At 42.7% G+C, this 21,299-nt stretch overlaps 1 protein-coding gene across 1 annotated transcript in view; it reads left to right on the forward strand.

Annotated features, from left to right (window-relative positions):
- Positions 1-20,868, forward strand: part of foxo1a (forkhead box O1 a) — a 32,341-nt gene extending 11,473 nt beyond the window's left edge. The window contains exons 2-3 of the mRNA XM_028574534.1: positions 16,622-16,813; positions 17,407-20,868. Coding sequence (XP_028430335.1) covers positions 16,622-16,813; positions 17,407-18,594 — 1,380 coding nt within the window. The 3' untranslated portion in view covers positions 18,595-20,868. The remainder of the gene's footprint in view (positions 1-16,621; positions 16,814-17,406) is intronic.
- The last annotated feature ends 431 nt before the right edge of the window (positions 20,869-21,299 follow it).

Genomic DNA, 21,299 nt, shown 5'->3' on the forward strand with positions numbered 1-21,299 from the left:
CTCACTGGAAAGGACCCAGGAAAATCCCAGTTAAGTGCCCATTTCACAAAGTAACTTCACAGAGAGTGTTAAGTGATATACAAAAAAAGATACCTGGCAGAGAGTAGGGCCTCCTTCAACAGCACAGAGAGAAGGTGCCCACGCAGGCTGCACTACTCTGGAGTAAAAAAAGAAAAAGAAACGAGTTGACATCCAGCGGCGTGGTCAGGTAAACAGTCATTTGGGATGAGTCAGACTGTTTTGTTTTTCTCCGCGCGGGGTTTGGTAGTAGCAGGCCGAGAGCACGTGATTGTCTGTTTTGGCAGAGCGTTTGCCCAGGCCTGGCAGTTTCTTTCACAGAATGTGCTGTTGCTCTGTCTACCACAACTTCTCATCAGTCAGAAATGTTGGAATGTTGGAAAAATCTCCCGTGGGGTTAACAGGAAGATCTCTTTTTTTTTTCTTTTTTTTTTTTTTACAGTGTGAGAAGAGGAACCGCTGTATGGATTTTGAATAATTTCAACATTCGAATGAGAAGTGAAAGCCCTTAACGCTTTTTTTTTTACACTTGAAAAATGCGCTGTCATATCAACTTCTCGTAGCTTCAGCGCGTATGTGAACTGGCTTCAGGGCAGACACACAGGGAGTGAGGAGGAGCAAACACTTTTTTTTAACGGGACCGCTCACTGCTGAGGGCCCCAAACCACAGGCATTACCCAGACCCACATTGTTGTGCAATTCCCGCCCTAACGCGATTATGCACGGTGCCTGTGAGACTGGCCGGGGCATTATCAAACAATCACACATGCATTCAGCCATGTGTGATTGTGTTCACACATATGATCGCTCACAGGAGCTCTGTGGCATGGGTGGAAATTTAAATGCGCACTTGAGTCAGAAGTGCTATTATGACTGTGCGTCAGACAGCAGTATCCCTGCTTCTGTTGTCACGGGAACTAATAGTTTGTTTTAAGGTCAAAGTGTGTAACAGTGTAACCGAACCGCCCTCAGGATTGTTCACATTAGGTTTGAAACGGTGTCGCAACATCGTGGCACTATTGTCTGTGTTGTACTATAGCGAGGCTCTTGGCTGACCTAGTGTTTCTAAAAGAAACGCCTCACAGGGAGAGCAGAGGTTACCAGCAGTTAGGTTTCACTTGACATTTGCTCCTACCAGCACTAGAGCTGCAAAAGAATAATCGTTTAAGCTATCAGTTGTCAACTACTGAATTAAGTGCCAACTATTTTGATAATTGCATAATCGCTTTGAGGCATTTTTTTAAAGAAATAAAGTAAAATAAATCTCTGATTCTAGCTCCTAAAATGTGAATATTGTTCTACTTTCTTCTCTCCTCTGTGACAGTCAACTGAAGATCTTTGAGTTGTGGCCGTCATCTTGGGCTTTGGGAAACTCTGACCGACATTTTTTTTTTTTTTTTTTTTTAATTTTTGGACATTTTATAGACCCAACAACTAATTGATTAATTGAGAAAATAATCAACAGTATAATCTACAATGGACAATGAACAGTTAGTCGCAGCCCTAACTAGCACATACCGCTAAAAGCAGAATCACATCCAAAATAGATTTCTGTTATTATTTCCAAAGCAAGTGTTGGATGTTTTTATTTTATCACCATTAGAGCTGAAGATCTTTGCCCGAACCGACGGGTTCGGTCTTAATTTCTATAATTTTACACGGGCTCGGGCCGGGCTCGGGCGGGCTCGGGCCGGGCTCGGGCTTGCGCTCCGGGTTGCGCGGTAAACGAGCGGTCAGGTGATGCGTTTCGATTAGCTTGAAAATGGATGCCGAGGAGGTGAAACGGAGGCTGGAGACTTATTTTATTTCTTTGTTCCAACTTCCAAGTGGCCTATAGCCCACGTTAGTCATGAATAAATGATGTTACATTTTTTTTATAAATGACTCATTCTTGACAAAAGGCAAAAGAGCTGTGTGCGTGCGCACATTTGAATAATGTCGGGCTGTAAACGGGTTCGGGCTTTTAAAAAGCTGTCAATCAAAATGTTCTTGGGCCTTGTCAGATCTAACTTTTAAAGCCCAATTACAGCTCTAATCACCATGACTTGTAGCTGAGATGGACAAAAATGTAGTTTTCCTGAGAGTATTTATGTATGCCCGGGGTACTGCTAGATATAAAATGTACTGTGCGGTTTGAGATTGGCATCTGTAGCTTCCCTCCAAGGTTCCTGTGTTGGATTCTAGGAAATGCAGCAGTGCCAGTCAGGCAGATTAGACATGTCACCACATGTGGACTCATTTTTTTCATTCATGCCCTGGTTGAAGAAATTGACACGAGAGATACCAAAAAAAAAACAGACACACACACACCAAAAGGTGAGAAAAATTAGAAAGGTTTACTTTGTTTAAAGTTCTTTGCCTCCTTCTACCATGGTGCCATTATCCCACTTCATCTCATATCTTCTATTCAGCACTAATATTGGAGTTTAAACGAGACTGTCCTTCCCTGAGCACCGTTTGTTCAAGCAGCAATTACGACTCATCTTTAGGTTTCCAGTGGCGGCCCCCTTTAGTTGCTGTATTAGTTATGACGGAGCTAAGCAGCAAGTAAGGCGATGAACTATGGGCTAGCGCCAAGTTCCTCATGAGGAGGCAAGTTGGGGTGATGGAGGGGTCAAACAAACAGGACTTTCAGCCAGGAGGCTGGGGTTTGTGCCCCGTTGAAAATAACAGTAAACGTCAAGTTTTTTTTTTTACTTTACTGAAGAAACTGAGTCAAGTCACGTTCAGCATCGCATGCGTAACCGGAAGTAAAGTAACGTGTGATTTTTACCCAAACTTCGATCTTTTTCTAAACCTAACTAAGTAGTTTTTGTGCCTAAACATCACCAAACTGGGACCGTTTCACAACGCTGGCAACCGTTACCTTCTCTGGTTTAAATATAAGGACATCAAACGCTCCTGGGGGTCGTATTAGAGGGATTAAAACGACCCACATCGTCGTATCTTTTTGGAGGACTTGTTGAGCTCATATCGTCAATCCAATGATGTCAGGAGAAAAGATTCATTTAATGTTGCACTTGGTGAATGTGATTAACAAATTGCCATTACTGTTATTGACATTATCTGTCGAGTATATTAGTTATGAGCACATGCAGCCTAGTTGTCTCGAGTGATTACGTGAATGATCTGTTTTGGAGAATCTATTACTTCTCTCTTCCTCTACCTTTTGAGAGATGCAAATTTCAGCCTGTGGCTGACAGGAAGTGGTAAAGCAGTACAAGGTTTGCAGTACTAGGGTAGTGATGTCATGAGGAGAGGAAGCAACACTGAACATGATGCCAGATTATGTGGCTTCTCCCTTTTCTAGTGTTCCCCTTAATTTTTTTTTTTTTTATATTCTTCCGTGTATCTGCACTCAGAGCTGGGAAATGAAATGAATCGAATCGCTGTTATTGCCTAACGTTCCTTTAAATCATCATTTTCAATTCCCTGAATATTCATATTGAGATATTATGGTTCACACTTGACATAATCAGTTAGTCAGTTAAATAGAGCCAAAGTAAATTCTGGAGTGAGGCTTTGGTTTACTCATATATGGCTCCTGTCCTGGACTGTACTGGTGCCAGCTTGATAATGGCCCCTCTGACTGGGATTCCAAGTCCAGGTCTTAGTGCCCTGGTTTAATTACTCACATGCTATCTACTGTCCCTCACACAAATGTGAGCCCTCACCATATACACTTTTTTTTCCTTCAAATATTGATTAGAGGGGTGCCTGGTTAGCTCACCTGGTGGAGCGGGCGCCCATATATAGAGGTTTGCTTCCTCAACGCAGCGGCTGTGGGTTTTGACTCCGACCTGCAGCCCTTTGCTGCATGTCATTCCCCACTCTCTCTCCTCTTTCAAGTCGAAGCTGTCCTATACAAATAAAGGCCTAAAATGCCCAAAAAATAATCTTAAAAAAATAAACAATATATATTAATTAGAGGAGATTTTGGATAAATGTTGGGCAGCATTTTCTGTAGTTCCACATTAAAACACTAACAGCACCCTTTTCATCTATTTATTGTATTTCCCCAGCAAAATCAACACATAGTAGCAGAATGTAGCTTTGTTCATGGGACTTGTATTTAACATTGCAACACACTTACAATTAATTGAATGAAGTGTGTCATCTAATGGCGCTGGTGCAATAACAACAAGGCCACATAACCAATCTTTCTAAAATTTCTTGCAAATAACAAGGACGCTTGTGATAACCAGTAAACAAAAAACAACCATATATAATTGTTAAACAGAGCAATATGTTTATGTTAAACAAACTGTGTTTTGCATTTCAAAAACACATATCTTTCTAAGATAGCCATGAAAACTGGAGTCACAATCTAGTAGTGAGCTTCTGTTAAAACACTTGCATAAAGTCCCCCAGTTCTGTGAGATTCACATTGTGTATTTAGTTTGCGATGTCTCACTGTTATTTCCTTTTCATAATGAGTCCATCAAAAAACAGGACTTTCATAAAAAAAAAAAAAAAACTATAATCGCTTCACTACATGTCATGAGGTTTCTTTTCATTTTTTTCCTTTGTGGCAGAGGATGAGTCAGGTAAGTGCATTACAGCCCTACGTACAGACTGCTTCATGGACATTGTGCATATCGGAGAGTTTAAAGGAAAGTTAGAAGCCTGTTTTTAAAGAAATCTTTTTCTTGGAAAAATAACATGGTTATTTGTGACTTCAGACTGAGGCCATAATATTAGTATCCATCTCACATTTGGTAATATTATTGACAATATGCTAGGCATGACACAATTTCCATTTTAAATCAAAATCAAAAGCAGGATCAGCAATCCCCCCAGTATTTTTTTCTCCGTCCAACCTCGCCTACTTGCGCACGTCCAAAGAAAACAACAACAGACACAGCGTAGCTTACCGGCTGGTAGCATGCAGCTAAAGACACAGGGTAACGTTGGCTTACTGGCTGGTAGCATGCAGCTAAAGGCACAGGGTAATGTTAGCTTACTGGCTGGTAGCATGCAGCTAAAGGCACAGGGTAATGTTAGCTTACTGGCTGGTAGCATAACAGGGTAACGATTGCTTACTGGCTGGTAGCATACAGCTAAAGGCACAGGGTAACGTTAGCTTACTGGCTGGTAGCATGCAGCTAAAGACACAGGGTAACGTTAGCTTACTGGCTGGTAGCATGCAGCTAAAGGCACAGGGTAACGTTAGCTTACCGGTTGTTAGCATCCAGCTAAAGGCAGAGCGTAATGTTAGCTTACCTGTAGCCTGCAGCTTGACTTTTCCAGACACCGTGGCCACTGCTTGGAATCGGTGACGACGGAGAAACAACAGAACAGAAAATCCTCCTGCTTCCCTGTGAGTGAGTTACGGAAACAAACAACAAAGGTAAAGCACGTGGGCTCCAACTGGACTCCATGGTGCCTTTATGTGCACCTCGTTAAACTAGTGGTGCATTTAGGTGCACCTCGTAATCTCTGAGAAACTCAAAGTGTTGTTGCTAAGCACCCTTCTGCAAACTAGTGGCTTTTATTGTGGCATTGCCGTCCCTGTTGAAAAAGTTCAACAGTTTTTAATCGAAAATCAAATTGTGACCTTAAAATTGTCACATCAAATCGAATAGTGGATTATGAGAATCATGATAGCCCAATATGAGCCATCTTTAAAACTTTTTTAAGTGCTAACATGCCAGTGATGTTGTTTAATTTTGGTGACATTTCTATTTTACTATTTTGACTCATTACAAACATTGTTTGTATACAGAATTTTTTCATGAAGACAGTTTAGAAGTGCACTTATATAGTCAGTGCTTTACAGTATAATAAAACCACACAGAACCGTGTACCAATGAGAAATCCTCCCAACTCTGCAACCAAATGGAGATTTATTGTCGGAATCAACATCCCACCATGAAAACAGCTCGGGGATATCCCCGTGTTTGCCAGGTTGAACTGGGGTAACAGGCGTGCACAATATAACCCCCCCAAACACTCCACCCACCCTTGCGCGTAGTCCGCCACACAGGCACCCAGCAGCGGTCCACACACTGCATCTTTATCCAGGCCGAGCAGGCAGCAGCCCAACCCAGCCGCTCTGCTGATCAGAGGCGAAAAATATCCCCGCTCCACAGACACAGCTCTGTGCATTTACAGACTCACATTGTGTTGCACATAGCAACACATGCACATATTTCAGCATGGTAAGCTTAGCCAGCACAACCCGGTCCCTGTCTGTACACATGAGCTGTGTGCTGCTTAATTCTGAGTCAGGAAATCAGCGAGCACAGGACAGAACTCAGCACGTTAACACACTGCTGTGACATTGTTCTAAAAGTATTATAGTTGCACTTATCAGAAACAACATATGAATGGTCAGAAGAAAGTACAAAATGTAATGTGAATCATCAGTCATGTATGTATGGGCCTTGCAGGTGACACTATTTTATTTCTTATAGCATTAAATCACAGTTTTTTTCAGAGAAGTACAAACATTTGAAATTGAAAATGGTTTGGGGTGTAAACATTAAAAGCAGTTGAGGGCTAAAACAAAACGTTCAATAACTTATTTTATTAGTTTTTAGTTGCAGTTTGCTGTGTAGCAGACATTTGTAAAATGCTAACATGAAATTATCATGTATCTTTACAATGCAATGGCATTAAAAGTCAATAAATGATCGTATTGAATTATCAACCAGCTGTGATAAGACAGCAGACAATAAGTCCAGATTTCTCATTTCTTCAACAACTTTAGAGCAGCTAAATGCTAATTTAAATTGACAACTTGGACATTGTTATGAAGTAAAAAGAGATTTGATTTGAAGCTTACTGAGCTGAAACGTATTAAGAGCTTGAGAAGAGAACCAATCAGCAAACATGAATTCGGTATTATTTCTTTTAAATTACTTCATAGCTTTACCACTGATGCCAACAATGCTCCTGCATTATTCTTGCAGTTGTTAGTAACAGTAGAATGAATTGGCTGTTGGCAACTTGTCATCCTTTTCTATCGGCCTAGTGAAAAGGGGAAGAGCAAAAACCAGATTGGATTTTTAAAGAGGCACTATGCAGTTTTGGCCATTTCTTCGCTTTTTGCTGGCAGGTTTCTCTATAGAGCTCCCCCTACAGCTTCAGAATAGATATTTGGCAGCTCCTATGTTTCCACCTCATGTCTGACTCCTTGCTCGGTCAGTCTGTTGTTTCCTCTTCCTCTCTTCCTTCGACAATGCTTTCCTAGCTTTCTGCTTCTTTTTAGCCGGCTCAGCCATGACGATAGTGTGAAAAACTCCATCTCTACCTTGTTAGCCGGTTCCTGAATGGGCGTATGTGTGCAGTGCCGTGAAGCAATTCGTTACATGGCGAGACCTGATATCACGCCATACTTCCTGATGCTGAGGCTGGCGAAAGTTGCAAGGGTGGTTTTTCTGCTCACAGGACTAGGGGGGAGCGAGACGACCACCATTCAACCCGAAAAAAAAAGTCATATAACCATTCCAATGACTCCGAAGCTGTTCAGTTAAGGTAAAATAAGTTTAAAAAAACAGCATAGTTCCCCTTTAAGGTTTGTAGCAAACAAACATAAACTGTTCCTACAAATGTTCTGTTTGACTTGTTGGTTATAATATAATAATAATAATAATAATAATAATAATAATAATAATAATAATAATGTATTGTTTAAAGTTTGAATGTAAGCCAAGTTTTCTTTTGGAGTGATTTGTCCAAATGTCAGACCTTGGCCAAACCAGAGGAAATGGCAGATGATGTATTATTCTCTCACCAAGTTCTGTTCCATAATGAGGGAAAATCATAAGTGGGGAACTGTTACTAAGATGTACAGTAAGAGCTTTATCCACCATTGTAATCCTGCTGGAAAAGTCTACCTGGACAAGGGCCCCCTCTTTCCTTTTTCCTCTTGTTTTGCCCAGTCAGACTACAGAGTTTTGAGTAGGAAGTAGTGGCTCTTGAACCCACTGTTTGCTTCAGCTTGTCCCTTTGCATTGCACCTACCAGGGTCCCATTCTGCAGTGTTTTGCATAGAAACCAGAGGCATTAGTGGGATCAGTATCAGGACTGGCCAGCTCTTCCTGTGCGGATACAATGCAGCAGGAAGTTCGCTAATAGCCCCTCCACTGCGCCACTCGTCTCACACTATCATACGGCGATGAAAGACCCTGGAGTGTCAGCGGCTTTGCTGTTTCTCACCGTATGCACAAAACCACTTACAGACTATTTATCAATTGTCTGCAGCGTCTGTGAGACCGATCAATCTTAAGCTTAACCAATCATCATCCGCTCAGGCTTCCAAGTTCAGCTGTGTGTGTGTGTGTGTGTGTGTGTGTGTGTGTGTGTGTGTGCGTGCACTCAGATTCCTTGCAGAGGATTGTGAAAAGGAGATCCTGCCAAGAGGCCGTCAGTAAATACATTTGCAGACAGATTTGCTTCTGCATGACTTGCGTTTTCTGCCTTTCCATCTGCGCTTTATGATGGTCATATAACTCAGCATCTCACAATGACCATTTTGAAGAGGCACTTTCCTGGAAGTCATAGACTGCTACTTGGGCTCATAGAACTCTAAAAGTGAATTTAAGGAGCTGCACACTGAGCGCTCAGTGTCTAGGCCTCTTCTCTTTGCCAAATTTAATGATTGGAAGTTGACGTCAGCTGGTGAGAAAGGGAGCCTTTTTGCTGCAACACGAGTGTGAGATCAGCTGTGGCCAGTAGTGTACGTGCATGATGTCCCAGAGGAGCATGTGAAAAGGACAAGGGAGGAAAAGAAGGGCTGGGATGGAGGGCGAGGGCAGAAATGATCTATTTTGGGTTCGAACCATGCCCTCTGGGTCAGGTTCCATTTTTAATCTGGGACTGTTTTTTTTTGCTTGTTTGTTTTTTACAGAAATTGTGGCAAAACAGACTTATTTTTATAAAACTGGACACATTTATGCATCCCTGACTAGTCAAACCTGAGGCAATGTGCTGTGTGCTCGCTGCTATGCAACATTAATGACAACAATCATTTCCTTTTCTCCGGTCTGTTTTAATGAAAGCGAGAGCAAAAATAATAATAAAAAGGCCCAAGGCTTTACATTTCCTTTGCTCTGCTTTTTATTTCCAGTGCATTTTATGATCATTCCTGTATTGACTTTAGTAAATAGGTCAGTGATTATCTCTCGTCAGTTCAATTTTGGTGCTGATGATAACTTATCAAACTGCAAACACACAAAGTCTTTGCAGTCTATTCAGATTGCGTTGTGAATGGGGGTAATGTGAAAGTGTATTGCTTTTAGCTGCAGACAGTCTTGCAATTCAAGTCTTTTGATCTTGTCTTTATTGACCATTGATGTCTAATAAATCAGAAATCTCCCCCCATTTAAACAACCAGGCAGAAATCCCCATAAAATAAGGCTACACCCCAAAAAAAAAAAAACAAAAACAAGTTACATTTGATTTATGGCCATTTTGAGGTAATTGGGTTTAGAAAGATTTAAAACTTTTCAAACATCTTTCCAAAAACATATTTGAAGTTGGGTCAACACATAGTATCTTTAGCCAAGAAGAACCGACTATAAAAACAACTATTACCTCTTCTCTCTTTCTTACTCTTACCCTGGCTCCAGGAGTTATCACTTTGATCAGTCTTTACAGCCAGTTCACCACAACGCAGCACCTTCAGCCAACCTGATTTCATTATCTGTTGGAATCAGTTGTAATCTGGATCACAGAATACTAAGTGCCTCTGACACGGAGGGGGAATAACCTTGCTGTAAGTGTATCTTTTGATGACTTCGCGAGTAGAGCGGTACTCAGTGAGTGGTAGTTCCCCTGTCACCTGTCGCCCCGCCATCTCACCTGGAGCTCTGCGCTCAGCCCCGTGTCGTTGTTAAGCGGCCAGACCTGCTGAGCACGGTGTTGGGCTAATAACAGGTTTACCCCTTTTCTGTCTTAACCATTGCTCTAACTCAGTCGGACTCAGCACAAAGCTCCAGACATGACCAAGCTACAGCTTTAGGGATACTTACTTTGGCGGTTAGAAATGTTTGCACTACACTCTCTATAGGATGGTCCTCCTCCCAGCCGCAGACAGATTACACAGAAAATAGCTAGTTACAGTGCTGAAACACACCTACGGTTAAACCTGAAACATTGGTAACAAAAGGTGAAAAAGCTTGTTCAGGACAGCACCGTTTCTCGAATGAATTCAGTGGAAATAGTGCAGGGAAACCACATGATTTCACTTTCATCGGTTCCATATCTCTGGTACATGTGTGTGAAACTTCTCAGAGAGCTGGTGGCGTGCGAGTTTGTACCTGCTGCACGCTTTCAGTCCTTGAGGAGGGAGCATTGCTGCAGATGCTTTATACCTATAGGTGTATGGGCTTTGCAGCTGAGGTTTCACTTGTGGCTTCACTTGATTCAATGCAGCCCTGCAAGTAGGTGGTGTAGCGCTCTTCTGGGGATTTTTTTCATTAGACGAGTTGACATTTGAGCAGCTCTGAGAGCGTCAGCACCTCGGTCAGTGTGCCAGCATCGGTCTGCCTCCAGTTTTCTGCAGGAACTTTGCTACTGTCTGCAGGGGAAACACAGGAGGAGAGCACAGGATAGGGTAGAAGTGAAGGAAGGGAAACAGAGGACAGGGAGAGGAGGTGATAAGAAAGGAAACAGGATGAGAAGAGGAGAGGACAAGGAAGGCAAGGAGATGAGATGAGGAGAGGAGAAGGACACAAGGTGAGGAGATGTAGGAGTTGGAAGGAGGTGACAGAAGACAAGGACAGAAGGAGAGGAGGGAAGGAAACAAAAAAAGATGAAAGGAGAGGAAAGGACAAAGAAGGAGACCAGAGGAGGGGAGAATAGAAGAGAGGAGATGAAAGGAGTAGGAATAAGGCGAGAGTAGACAAGGTAAGAAGGAGAGTCCTTCATAAAGTGCTGTATTTTGCACATTAGAACTGGTTAGTTCATTAGTTAAATTTGTTATTGTTTTATTAATTATTATTATTCTTTTTATTTATTTTTTAATTTTTTCTGGAATGATATGTAGCCTACTGTTTGTCTAGTTATAACTTTTATTTTGTAAAACTTGAATAAAGCTCCTAATAATAATAAAAAAAAGTAAGAAGGAGAGGAGAATAAAAAAAAGAGGGAAAGGAGAGGAGAAATAAAGAGGTGGAGAGGAGGAGAGGGTGATGTAGCAAACACTGTGGCCTTTCAGTAGTGCTGCCAGTGAGGGAGTTCAGACCAGCACAGTGTGTTCTTTACTGATCCCTGCCCACTCTGTCACACACACACACACACACACACACACACACACACCCCTCTTTCTCTATTTCTTAAATAGCCTACACTCAAAACACATTCTCCTTCTCACACGCACGCACACACGCACGCACGCACGCACGCACGCACGCACGCACACACGCACGCACGCACATCCAGACGTCCACACTACAGCCACTTGTTGAGTCATGATGTATCCAGTTAAACGTTTCAGCAGTCACACGACAACGGCACCACAACATTACTTTCATTTAACAAATATAGTGTGACATCAGGGATTAGTGCCAGTGGCTAAACATAAACCCTGTGGCAGGGGTGGGGGCGGGGTTAGAGAAGGGGGCTGAAAGCTACTTTTGCCATGTCCACTTGGCTCACGGCGCTGCGGCTTCACATTCCATGCCTTTTTCTCTGCCTCACGACCGCCGTGTTTCCTGCGAGGCAGGAAGTCAGCTCTGTTTCCTGTCAGTCCTCTTTCATGTGGTCACTTCCTCGTGTTTTGCCAGCGCCGCGCTCTGTTCCGTTGACTCGGGGAACGGAGGTGGTGCATCTCGCGGCGGGTTCAGGCAGAACAGAGAAAAGTATTTTTCTTATCTCTGGCTACATTAAACTAGCCTTCAGAGTAACAGTCATGTCAGGCCTGCTTTCATAGCATTACAACATTTATTATGGTTAGTATGATTCCTCAAATCAACAAAAAGTTTTTTTTTTTCCCCACATTAACTGTGTAATCATTGCAAGTAACATTGGATGTGTTGATCTCATTTTGCAGGCTACTCTGTCTTTGCACAATCTTTTGATTTCTTTTCCAAAGCTGTCTCCATTATTTTGTTGCATTTTTTTTTTTTTTTTTTGTGGGAAGAAACAAAAACTCTCACTTTTGACATTGGACGGTGTTATTGTCATATTTTTATACAACACGAGATATAACCGCCCGCGAGCGACGGTTATCAGAGTTCACTTCTGTGAAATCGCGGGTTTTGTAACCTTGCTGAGGAATGTTGATTGTAATGGCTGCCTGGCTGGGAATCCTGCCTTTACTGTTTCCTAAGAGATACTAACAAGTTGGCTCTGATTACGATTGAACTTTGCACACAGTGATTAGCTGGAATGTTAAAATTCCTGTGTAATGCGGCCAGAGATAATTCAGTGTCACATACAGTGTCGCTGGATCCAAGAGAAAAATGTATATATATATATATATATATATATATATATATATATATATATATATATATATATATATATATATTTTATATACATAAAAGTACTATATACTATGTATGTATAGGTTTTTTTATTCCTTCTGTGTATATGTTTAAGGTGTTCTGGTTCCCCAGTTTGAGATTAATAGTCTATCTATCTATTTATCTATCTATCTATCTATCTATCTATTAATCTATAAAACAAGTAAAATAAGTAAATTAACAAATGTAGCAAGCCATGTGTCTACTGTTTTTGATTCATATATGCATGTCCATGTGTGTGTGTGTGTGTGTGTGTGTGTGTGTGTGTGTGTGTGTGTGTGTGTGTGTGTGTTCACTAAGTGTCTGACTTTGTGTTCATGCGTGTGTGTTCATCCCAAATCGCGTGTGTTTTGAAACCACAATATCACTGGCTGCAGTGAAGAGAGCAACAAAATCAAACCCATACTGCGCTGCTGTTTGTCATACTGCCATTGCACTAAAAACATGGGCTGGCTCTCTCTCTCACACACACACACACACACACACACACACACACACACACACACACACACACACACACACACACACACACAGTGGGAGACGAGGCTTTTCCATTGGCCCAGACACCCTCAGCCACACTCCCCACACAGCACGCCGAGTTCTGGCGAGTTTTGGTATTTCCCATCAGAGCAATTTTTATGACCCTTCACTTTTACTCAACTTTTACCCCCCCCCCCCCCCTCCCATGCATCAAGACATTTTTTTTTTTTTTTAAATGTTCTCCATCGCCACATCACCCAACATATTGACTGTGAAATAAGCCAAAAGAGAAACCAGATCCTCCAAAGTGGACTCTTAAGCTGGGAGTTTCAGCAGGGAGACAAAGGGCTGTAGCAGGACATCCCGGCGTCCGCACTCACATTGCAGTCATTCTTTGTTGCAGCACAGCTGAAATTACCAGCACTGTTAGCGGTCATGGGAAAGAGAGGCTCATGACCAGACTTTACTCCTTGCATTTTGTCATAGCTACCGATGTGCACGAGGAGGAGGGAGGGGGGGGGAGCATTTGCTAGGCTAATCAGGGAAGGGCTGTCACGGTCCTCAGATCATGCAAACTAGCCTGAGACTATTGGCTGAGGCAGTCAGGTCATTTGATTCAGAATTGTATTCATGTGTGAGCCCGAGCGCCTCAGGTCCTTCAGGGAGGAGAGGAAAGAGGTTGCGAGAAGGAGAAGTAGATACAGAGAAGGAGATGTTAAATGTTAAACAGGAAAAGGAAAAGAGGGTGTTGTGGCTGGAGTGTTTGATAGAGCAGATTAGTCACTTAATTGATCAATTGATTGTCTGGACATTTGTCAGCAGCACTTCTGATAAATGATTAAAGGGGGATTCCACCAGTTTCACTCCTGGAGGTCGGTTTACCTACTCAAAGTTTGAGAAAATAACTCTGATGATGTCATAGCGGTGTCATCATGGTTATCTCAGCTTGGACTCAAGACATACAATTTTAAACTAAAAGCCATTGTTACAAACTGGGGTTGTGGCGTTGGAAAGATTATTATTATTATTACATGTCGTTTAGCTGACGCTTTTATCCAAAGCAACATCCAATTGCTATATATATATATATATGTCAGAGGTCGCACGCCTCTGAAGCAACTAGGGGTTAAGTGTCTTGCTCAGGGACACATTGGTTGATGTATCACAGTGGGAATCGAACCCGGATCTCCCACACCAAAGGCATGGGTCATATCCACTGCGCCATCACCACCCACATGCCAACAAGATGTTGGCATTGAGGAGTCGGTGAGGGTCTGATAAAAGACGGAATCAAGTTGCATTTTGGAAAATGTAGGATGCAGCGTTGTCCTCGGGTCAAATTTGACCCATCTTTTAAAAAAAGTTTCCATTTCAGAAATTTGGGGCTTTTTTCAACCAAACTGTCAAAGAAAATAAACCAACCATTACTCTTCACAAGTAACAAATATGATCAGTTCACTACTTTTATTGAATTTGGTTGTTGTATTTAATTTTATCGTATTTGAAGAAAAAAAATTACAAAAGAACATAGAAAAAAAAGTGACATAAATGTTGTAAAAAGCTTCAAAAACGCGAGAAATAAATCGACAAAAACATCAATTAAATTGCTTGGAAAAAAATTGACAAAAACATCCAAAAAGTCGCTGGAAAAAATCGACAAAAACGTCGGAAATAGTGACAAAAAACATTGGGAAAAAAATCAAACAAAAATGTCGGGTAAAGTGACAAAATGTTGAAAAAAAAGTTTTCATTTAAAGTGTTGACCCAAAAAAAAACTAAAAGTTACGTGGTCGACGGGAAGACAACACAAGGGTTAGGAGGTTGACCCATAGCAGGGATTCAAAGTCAGGATATCGCGACATCTTCTTCTTCTTCTTCTTCTTCTTCTTCTTCTTCTTCTTCGATTTTGACCATTCTTTTAATTTAAGTCATATATGAAGCAACAATGCCAGATATTTACTGTCTCTAGCTTGTCAAATGCAGATTTGCTACTTTTCTCTGTTTTATATTAGTGTAAAAATGATTATCAATAATAATATCAATAGTTGAAGACATCACTTCGGGCTATGGAAAACTGCGACGAGCAACTTTCACGTTTTTCTGATTTTATACAAATCATTGATTACCAAGTCGAGAACTGAATCAACAACGAAAATAACTGCTGCGTAGGACAAGATTTCAGAGTCAAGAATGAGAAGAGCTGGTAGAGATGAGGAGAAGCAGAGGTGAAGCCTGTGAACCAGATGTGAAACAGTGACTCACAGCAGGAACAGGCTTGATGACGTTAGCCACTCTGCACGCTAAGCTCTGCATGTGTGTGTGTGTGTGTGTGTGTGTGTGTGTGTGTGTGCCGGGAGTTCCAGCCTCTTCTTCCGAAACAACAAGCTTTACGCATGCACAGTAATGTCTGGCCAAGGCTCATTACTTCATGTTGTGGCCCGGACACAAAACGATACCGAGCCAGAGTGTAAATGATGAGGGTGAATGGTCACTTCAATAACAGTTTGGGTTGATTTAGAAATCATAACAGGCTGTAAAACTAAATCAAGTCTGAAGTGCCCCGGTACTGTACAGTGGTTCCAGTAAAGTAGGACAGAAACGGTGGCTCACTTTCTCTGGTTTGCTTAGCAGACGTTTGCCCAATATCCCCCCTCTTGTTTGCCGTGGTTTAATAATGCTTCACTAGCTTCCTGCACAAAAAATTAGTTTTTCCACTGGGGGTGTCACTAAGCAACGTTAGAGCGCAGCATTAATGTGTCTGTAAGGAGGAAAGATTATTCTGTTTCCTCCCTTTGATTCTGTGCTGGTTCAGACAAGACACGTAGTCAGGTGGAATGTGAGCGTTTTACAATGGGCCCTTCTGTTTTTGGGAAGGAAATAAAGGCCCACATCTACAGTGTGTTTGGAGATAAGAGTGGCTGCAGTTTCATCCTTACTGTTGTTCTGTTCAGGATGTATTGCTCACGGAGTGAATTTATTGACTATTGACTTATTGATTATCTAGTGTGTGTGTGTGTGTGTGTGTGTGTGTGTGTGTGTATTTTTATTTATTATAAGGATCCCCATTACAACCAGCTAGTCTTCCTGGAGTCCAAAACAACATTTAATCAGACAATATAAAAACATTTCATGACATATACAGAAAATAAAATAAATAAAACATATCTGCTTACAGAACTAAATTACAAAAAAGACTAAAAAAAAACCAAGCAAATAGACAAAATATCTCGAAAACAAATTTCTATATTACAGTATATTGCATGGCATATACATATAAGGTAGCTCACATAGACAAAGAAAAAAATTAAATATATGTGTGTGTGAGTGTGTGTGTGTGTGTGTGTGTGTGTGTGTGTGTGTGTGTGTGTGTGTGTGTGTGTGTGTGTGTGTGTGTGTGTGTGTGTGTGTGTGTGTGTGTGTGTGTGTGTGTGCACATGGCATGAGATTGTTGAGTACTTAAACAAAATCTCCCCCTTCTCCTGTGTAATTCAGCTGAAGCCAGGTGTGTTTTTAAAAGACAAGCACCTGTACGGCTGGATTTGCACTTGTGCGCTAAAGGAGACCGGAGGTGTTTCTGGGAAAAGGGCAAACGCAAATCTCTTTGTTTGTCTGCTCCTCACCCAGCTTCCCTCTTTGTCCCTCTCCTCCAGAACTCCATCAGACACAACCTGTCGCTGCACAGCCGCTTTATTCGTGTCCAGAATGAGGGGACGGGGAAGAGCTCGTGGTGGATGCTGAACCCGGAGGGCGGAAAGAGCGGCAAGTCCCCGCGACGCAGGGCAGCCTCCATGGACAACAACAGCAAGTTCACCAAGAGCAGAGGGAGAGCAGCAAAGAAGAAGGTACATGAATTCAAAAAAAACATCTAATGCTTTTTTTGCTCCGACATCGCTGATTTTAAACTTTTTGAACCATGCCAAGATTTTCTTTTATGTCAATTGTCTCTACGCTATTTGTCTATTTTTCAAATAAAAGGTCAGTGGGGGTTGATTAGAGTGTTTCCATCAATTATTATCAAATATCATTTTGGTTTTGAAGGAGCTGGTTGATATGTCAGCATAATGCATCATGATAAAGATTTGGGTAATATTCTAAGCCAAAATTGGTCTTTTCTTGGTTTTACTGGCTACATTAGAGTAAAAAAAATATTTAAAAAAGTTTGGACTCATTAATTAGCCTAGTAGAGGAGAAGGAAATGAACTCTGAATGATTCAGTGTGTTTGGTCATATGCACACCTCTAACTTTTTTCTTATTGTCTCTTTAAGTCGTCGTGTCTGTAATATTGTCACATTCTTGATGCAATATTTATTACCAAGAATACTTTTGTGTTATATTTTTAGTACCGCTAAACCCTATAGCATATGTTACACTGACTGTCTCTGGCACATACCGTATGTCTGTCGGTACGCTGAGAGTGTCCCTGTCTCCCCACAGCTGTCCCTGCAGGGCGGCCCTGACGGAGGCGCAGACAGCCCGGGCTCCTACTCCAAGTGGCCCGGCAGCCCCAACTCCCACAGCAACGACGACTTTGATGCGTGGAACAGCTTCAGGCCTCGGACCAGCTCCAACGCCAGCACTCTGAGCGGCCGCCTCTCCCCCTTCATGCCCGAGGATGACCTCGTGGAGGCAGACGTGCATATGGGCTACCCAGGAGCCCCCGGGGCCAAGATGACAGCCACGCTGCCCAGTCTCACAGAGATGACAGGCTCTCTGGGACACAGTTCGGAGAATGTCATGGAGAACCTTCTGGACAACCTGAACCTGCTCTCGCCCAACAACTCTCAGGTCGGAGGAGGGGCGACGACCCCTGGCTCCTCCCAGTCCTCCCCCTCTCCGATGATGCAGCCGAGCCCTGGGTACCCGGCTTACAGCTCCCCCAGCATGGTCGCGCATTCTCAGCAGGAGTACCGCAAGTGTGTGTACGGCCAAGCAGGAATGAACACGCTGTCGCCAATGCCGCTGCAGACATTGACCGAGAGCAAGCCCAGCTTCGGGCCCGGGATGGGCCAGTACAGCTGCCCCGCGGGGCTTCTGAAGGAGCTGCTGACGTCCGATACCGACCAGCACGGAGAGCTCATGCCGTCGGTGGACACTGTGGTGTCTCAGTCCAGCGGGGGCTGCATGCTGCCGCCATACAGCAGCAGCCAGCATGCAGCCAAACTCATGGGAGGAGGGAACGGTCACCTGCACGGCCTCTCTCACACTCACCCCCACAATGTGCACAGCCAGGCCCGGGCCACGTCACCGGCCATGAACGGCCACTTGCTCATGTCCCTGAGCCACAGCGGGGTCACCGCGCGTTTGCCTATAGCTAAAAGCCCGATGCAGATGCCTTACGGCCTCTCCAGCCACCTGAGCGCGGGAGGCATGCCCGGGGGCTTCTGCCCTCTCAACACCAACGGATACGGCCGACCGGGCCTGCCACAGCCCTTGCACCCGGAGAAGCTGCCCAGCGACCTGGACGACATGTCCATCGAGAAGTTTGAGTTTGACATGGAGACGGTTCTCCATGACACTCTGATGGACGGGGACTCGCTGGACTTCAACTTTGATCCGATGGTGACCCAACAAGGTTTCCCCCACGGAGTGAAGACCACCACACACAGCTGGGTCTCAGGGTAGAAACTCAAGTGCTGTTGCTGTTTTGGTAAAAGCCACCAGAAGAACTCATTTGAGAATATATTTTAAAAAAAAAAGTGTATCTTAGGATGTTTAATACTCAACCAAACCTCTCCTGCAGTTTCTGTACCATCAACATTTCTGTTTCAAAAATACTCTTCGGATCACTTCGGCAGACTGAGACTGGTCGTGATCAGCTGAGGCCGCTTCTCCATTAGAGCCCCTGAAATGGTGAAGATGAAATCTGAATTATTTTTGAAATGTCAAATAATTTGTACAAACTAAGTGCCAAACATTTTTGCCTTAACATAAGAGCCAAACTGAAACACGCCTCTCCGGTATACTCACTAAAGTTACAGATACTATACAGCGGTTGTGTCTGTGAATTTTTTTGCAAGAGACAACTTTATCTCATCATCATCAACAGCAGCAGCACAATCTGTAGAAGTGCACCAACTCATACCACGACGTTTACTGTGTTTCCACAATCCAACTTTTTGTATGTACAGTGTAGTGATCCTTGATTACCACTACGGTAGAATTATGAAGGCAATCTGGCTCATGGGTGTTTGTGGACTGACATGACGTAAAGTGAGAGACTTCTCAAGGGATCCTCGGACGACGTTACACGATAACTCGCTTTGTTGTTGCCCGAATGTACATAGTGTCACCATACGGTTTGTAAAATCAGGCATCTTAGTGTATTTTCTAAGACTGTAAATAGTGTTTACAGAGCAGAAGCAAACGTCAAGGCAGCAGAAACTGGATCCGATTCTTTCAAGCACACGTGTCGAGTGGACCGATCTGTGCTTGAGGATTCTTCTCAATCAGGCTGTAAAAATGCTTACACACTTTCTGATTTCTTGTACATACATTAAGAATGTATATTACAATGATGTAGTAGATGTTTACTGGATTGAGTATAGAGTAGTAGAGTATATATGAGTATATATTTGAGACCTAAATTATTTGTGGTTAATATAGATTTATGCTGGTGCATAAGCTGCACTCAGACATCAGAATTGTTCTGAGTCATTGGTCACTCTGAACCTTAATACCACAGGGGCCTATTTATTGTGCCTAACAAAGTAGATATCGACTGCAGGCTTGAAGGGTTTTATATTTTATTGTAAAATGTCTACGGTCCAGAAGATACTCAAATCCAGCAGTCTTGAAGAAAAGTACAGTGAAGTCTTTGTTTCCAGTAACCTGCTTTCACGTTTTTTTTTTTAGAAGAAACAAGTGACTGTAGATTGTCACTGTTAGGGTTTCCTCAACGCTTCGCAGCTCTGTGAATGTTAAGAGGTCAAGGCAGGTTGGTGGATAAAAGATATTCTCAGTGCTTCTGAAGTCCCATACCTGTCAGAGATTGTCACTAAAGACACTGTGAGTAACCAGCCTGTCCCGTGTTCAGTTTCCAAATTATTATTATTATTTTTTTTAATAAATGTTCTTCTTTGTCTCAAAAAGGTTAGTGTGACTGATCTAGACAGTACAGTCTGATTCCTTTTTGTCCAAAAAGAGCCCTCTGATGCTGTCAGTAGAATCAGCTTAACTGCTTTGAACGAGACTCCACTTTCACTCTGCCCCTCCTACCTCTACACATCTCTATGTCTTTTTCAACATTTGATAGCATAAAGTTAACGTGACTTGATAGCTCCAATCATCTTCTTAATAACAAGTCTATTTGAATTAATTTTTTAGCCCTTGAAAAAAACGCCACTAAGTGTTAAGTATTTAATCTAGCATGTATATTTGCATTTTCTGACTTGCTTTTCCCACTTATCGCTGTACTAACAATGAGCCTGTCAGCCTGTCAGTGACTTATTATACCGAGTCACAAATAGTGTGAAAACTTTTGTGAAGACGGTGTCTGTAAACATGACTGCTTCTAATGAAGTCGACTGGTTCGGTGGCTGAAAGACCACGTGGTTTAGAGATAACAAACTAAAACTGCTTATTCTGCATTATTGTCAATTATTGCATGATTTATCCAGAAACCACACATATCAGCGTCTGTCTGATCATGTGTTGTCGAGGGCTCTGAGTATGCAGGTTTTTATTTAAAGTTCTTCAATTAGTTCAGTCTGTTCTCGTTTGTTACAAATACGAAAAAGGAATGCACTGTAATTCGTACGTATTTCACGTATTTATTGCTGTATGCACCACAGTGACTACCGTTGTATAAGAGTGCTACAACACAGCGACGTTCCACTTCCGGGATTGCTCCATAACGCCGGAAATTTGGCCGGATGTCACTCTTTTCGGATGTCCGGTACCTTCTGCTTTCTTTGTGTTGTAATTTTAAACTCTGGTGGATTTCTGAGGACTATGGTTAACTGCTCCTCAGATCTCGGCAGGGTAAATCCAGACAGCTAGCTAGACTATCTTCCCAATCTGAGTTTTTTGTCGCACAACTAAAACAACTTTTGAACGTGCACATGTTCCACCAACAGCCTTCCCGAGGCTATTTTGCAGAGGCACCGTGGCTCATGACGATTGTGATTGGTTTAAAGAAATGCCAATAAACCAGAGCACGTTTTTCTCCCATCCCTAGCCAGGCCTTCGACCGCAGCGCTGTGGAGGAAGGTCTGGCAGTGCGAGACTACTGTGACATTCACCGTTTGTTGACTAAACTCAACTGCGACGGCCTTTGAAACGACCGGCACCGCGCGGTTCTCCGCAGCCGGCTCACAGTCACCTTTTCT

The sequence above is a fragment of the Perca flavescens genome, chromosome 3 (genome assembly GCF_004354835.1).
Source record: "Perca flavescens isolate YP-PL-M2 chromosome 3, PFLA_1.0, whole genome shotgun sequence".
NCBI lineage: Eukaryota > Metazoa > Chordata > Actinopteri > Perciformes > Percidae > Perca > Perca flavescens.